The sequence below is a fragment of the Arvicanthis niloticus genome, unplaced genomic scaffold (assembly GCF_011762505.2).
Source record: "Arvicanthis niloticus isolate mArvNil1 unplaced genomic scaffold, mArvNil1.pat.X pat_scaffold_1654_arrow_ctg1, whole genome shotgun sequence".
Classification (NCBI taxonomy): Eukaryota; Metazoa; Chordata; class Mammalia; order Rodentia; family Muridae; genus Arvicanthis; species Arvicanthis niloticus.
Genome location: NW_023045578.1, coordinates 2,501 through 5,595, shown reverse-complemented (window position 1 = coordinate 5,595; position 3,095 = coordinate 2,501). Strand labels below are relative to the sequence as shown.

General features: G+C 48.7%; 1 protein-coding gene across 1 annotated transcript in view; it reads left to right on the top strand.

Moving 5' to 3' along the window:
* The first annotated feature begins 378 nt into the window (after positions 1–378).
* The window catches only part of LOC117701647 (testis-specific Y-encoded protein 1-like), a 3,144-nt gene continuing 427 nt past the window's right edge, over positions 379–3,095 (top strand). The window contains exons 1-5 of the mRNA XM_034493207.2: positions 379–1,115; positions 2,036–2,113; positions 2,256–2,364; positions 2,448–2,593; positions 2,688–2,773. Of these exons, the coding sequence (XP_034349098.1) occupies positions 510–1,115; positions 2,036–2,113; positions 2,256–2,364; positions 2,448–2,593; positions 2,688–2,750 (1,002 nt within the window). The 5' untranslated portion in view covers positions 379–509 and the 3' untranslated portion in view covers positions 2,751–2,773. The remainder of the gene's footprint in view (positions 1,116–2,035; positions 2,114–2,255; positions 2,365–2,447; positions 2,594–2,687; positions 2,774–3,095) is intronic.

Here is a 3,095-nt window from a genome sequence, read left to right as displayed (position 1 = left end):
TGACCAATGAGTGAAAGTGCATCAACAGTAGTAAAGTACAACAGCACCCCAACAAACACGCCAAGTACTTGCCAACTTGTATGTTTCAGGGAGAAATGACACCGTGGCATAGGTTATGCGGGTGTTTGGATAGCCCATTCTACCCACTGTCTAAAACAAGTTGTGACCTCTTCGGGGTCACAGGCACAAGCTTAAGGCCACCTTGAGAAGTGGCAAGGTGTGAGCACAGGACTAGAACCCGGGGACTGGGTGAGGGCTGTGCTTGTGCACCAGGCTGGTTGGAGGCGGGCAAGATTACCTGTGTACTTCTTAATGCAAGACAATTTGAGTCCCGTCTCCTGCTGACGTCACAGTAGCCCACCCAGTCCCGATAGCAACTGAGTCTGCTATGAGGGGCTGCCGGGAAAAACTCAGAGGCTGGTTGGCGACTCGGAAGACCATCAGGGTGTAGCATTGAAGGGTCCTGCTGGCTTGAGGCGCAAGAGTCCTTGTACAAGGTTGAGCATCCTATGGAGAGTCCCGAGGAGGGGAGTGTGAGCATGGCTCCCCAGGAATTCCGGGAGCTGGAACTCCTGGAAAGCAGACTTCTGGAAGGAGAGGCCCAAGTTCAGGCACCAGAGCAGAGCCCAGGTGCTCCTGCTGGGGACAATCAGATGGTGAAGCCTCTGGTAATAGGTGGTCCTGTGGAGGACGGGGTATCCCTTGCAGAGGTGGTACATCACCCTGACACGTGTGAGGAGGGGGACGAGGCTGCTATCGGGGAGTTGAAAGTCACAGAGGTGGTGGATGTCAAGAATGAGGGTGAAGAGGTAAAGGAGCACAAGCAGGAAGGTGAACAAGATCAGCAGCCTGAGCTGGAAAAGGACCCAGAGCAGGCATGTGATTCTAAAGACCAGCATGCGATACAAAGGTTGCCACAGTCAAGTGGTGGGCCTACAGAAGGCAGATCTAAAATAGAGGAGCTGGAACTTCTTCAGCTGGAGCTCAGCTTTGTGAATGCCCGCTGTAGTGGAGCTTTAGCCCGGATTAAAGCAAGGGTGGCCAAAGCGCGTGGACCTTACTTTCAGCGCAGAAAGACCATAATCCAGGGCATCCCAGGCTTCTGGGCTAAAGCTGTATCCTTAAGTGTTCTCTCTGGGCATCGGCAGCAAAGAGGGTGAATTGGTTAAGGAGAACTGTGGGGGGTTGGGGTAAGAGCTCCAAAGTTTAGACGATGGAGACCAATCTCATGGTGTTCCGCCCAAAAAGTAAGTGGGGCCCTTGTGCAGCAGGGAATGTGTGATTAGGAACACCAATCACACATTGGCCAGGGACACCAATCACTACTTAAGAGTATCCTACCCTTGTCCCCTTTAGCACCAAAACAAAGTCGTCCCCTTTAGCACCAGCCCCTGTTGATCTCACTGTGCATTTTGATGCATATTTACTGAAGAAATATTTTGTGACTTTTGAGGCAATACATTACCAACAGTCTCCCAGGCACTGTCAATCCCTTTCCTCCACTATCCCCTTCCTATTAACATAGAAGCTGCCTGCATGTGAAAAGCATGCCAGTCTAATGCACAGGCATGCATACACACCCCTTGTACAAGGTCGGGAAAGGCAGATACAGCCCAGGTTCTTGTCATCCTTTGTGTATACATTGGCCTCTAGGAGCCGAGGAATATTAGATCAACAGCCACTTTATCAGGCAGCTAGCTTGTTTTCTTTAACTATGCATACAAGTTTCCTCATGCCAACTGGACTTCTCATATCGATTTTCTCTGACTGCCCATCATCCCCCAGGGTGTCAGCAGATTCCCATGTCCAAAAGAGTGTAGTTTCTTCCACCTACAGAGGTTCAGATTTTCACAGAACAGGAGACTTAGAACATCTTAGTCATCATGTTCTAAGGGACATGGGGCAATGAAGGAAAGACCTCATGCCCACAGGTCTATGTGGAGGCCTGCTCCAAGGACTGCTCTCATTACACAGTGGCTCACCTGCTTGTAGCTCCTCTTTCCATCGTATAGCAAGGTTCCTTGACCAGAAGCAGATAATGAACCATCCCCAGATGTCGTCCATCATCAGCAGCCAGGATGAAGACTTACTGGGCTACATGTTGAGCTTGGAGGTCAGTTGGAATTGTGTCTGGGCAGAGCATAAGGGGAGTTTCAGGAAAAGCAAATGTGGACAAGCATTACGTTTCACTATCATGTGTGTGCTCTCAGAAGACACCTAGAGATTTCCCTTTTATTTCCTCCACATCTTGACAGGTGGAGTACAATCCTGGGCTGAGGATGTACAGAATGATGTTTTCCTTTAGTGAAAACCCATACTTCCGGAATGACATTGTTACTAAGGATTATGAGCTCAGCATCATTGGTATGTATGGTCACAGGTTATGGGGTGTTGCCTGGACCAGGTATATGGCAAACCCTGTGCTATTCCATATTCCTTTTCTGCAGGATACAAAGAGTCAGATTCTAGTACAATAGAGTGGATAGGTCAGGCTGAACATAGTTATGCCAACTGCATGCAAGACACTACCAGGCTCACTTTCTTCAACTGGTTTTGTGCACACAAATTCCCTGGCTCCAACAGGATTGCTGAGGTTAGCTTTCTCTGACCATCCATTATTCTCTAGGGCTTGGGTGGGTTACTCCTGGGAGTGGGATTTCCATCTTCTGTCCTCCTTCCAATCACAGATAATCATGGATGACCTGTGGCCGAATCCTCTTTACTATTACCCTAAGGAAGACCACTCATGAAGAGAGAACTAGGACACTGCCAGGTGAGCAGACAGTTATATCCTGAAAGGGTGTTTATATGGGGCCTCAGTGGAGAACGAGACAATGGACAGTAATATTTAAGTGTGAGAGAAAGTTGTAAGTATGGGCAAACTTAACATACCTCTGGAGGTGATAATTCCACCGCTACTCTGTGACTCTGTGATGGATTAAAGAGAACTTCCTTGGACTTTTCATTCCTGTTAAGAATCCTGGATCAGAGTGGCTTACCCAGTTTTTGCCTTCAACTAAACAGTTTTCCAACTCAAACCAACATGGTTCTCCTCTGTGTGCTCCTCTGTGGTGACCTCCCAAGTGTCCTCTAGG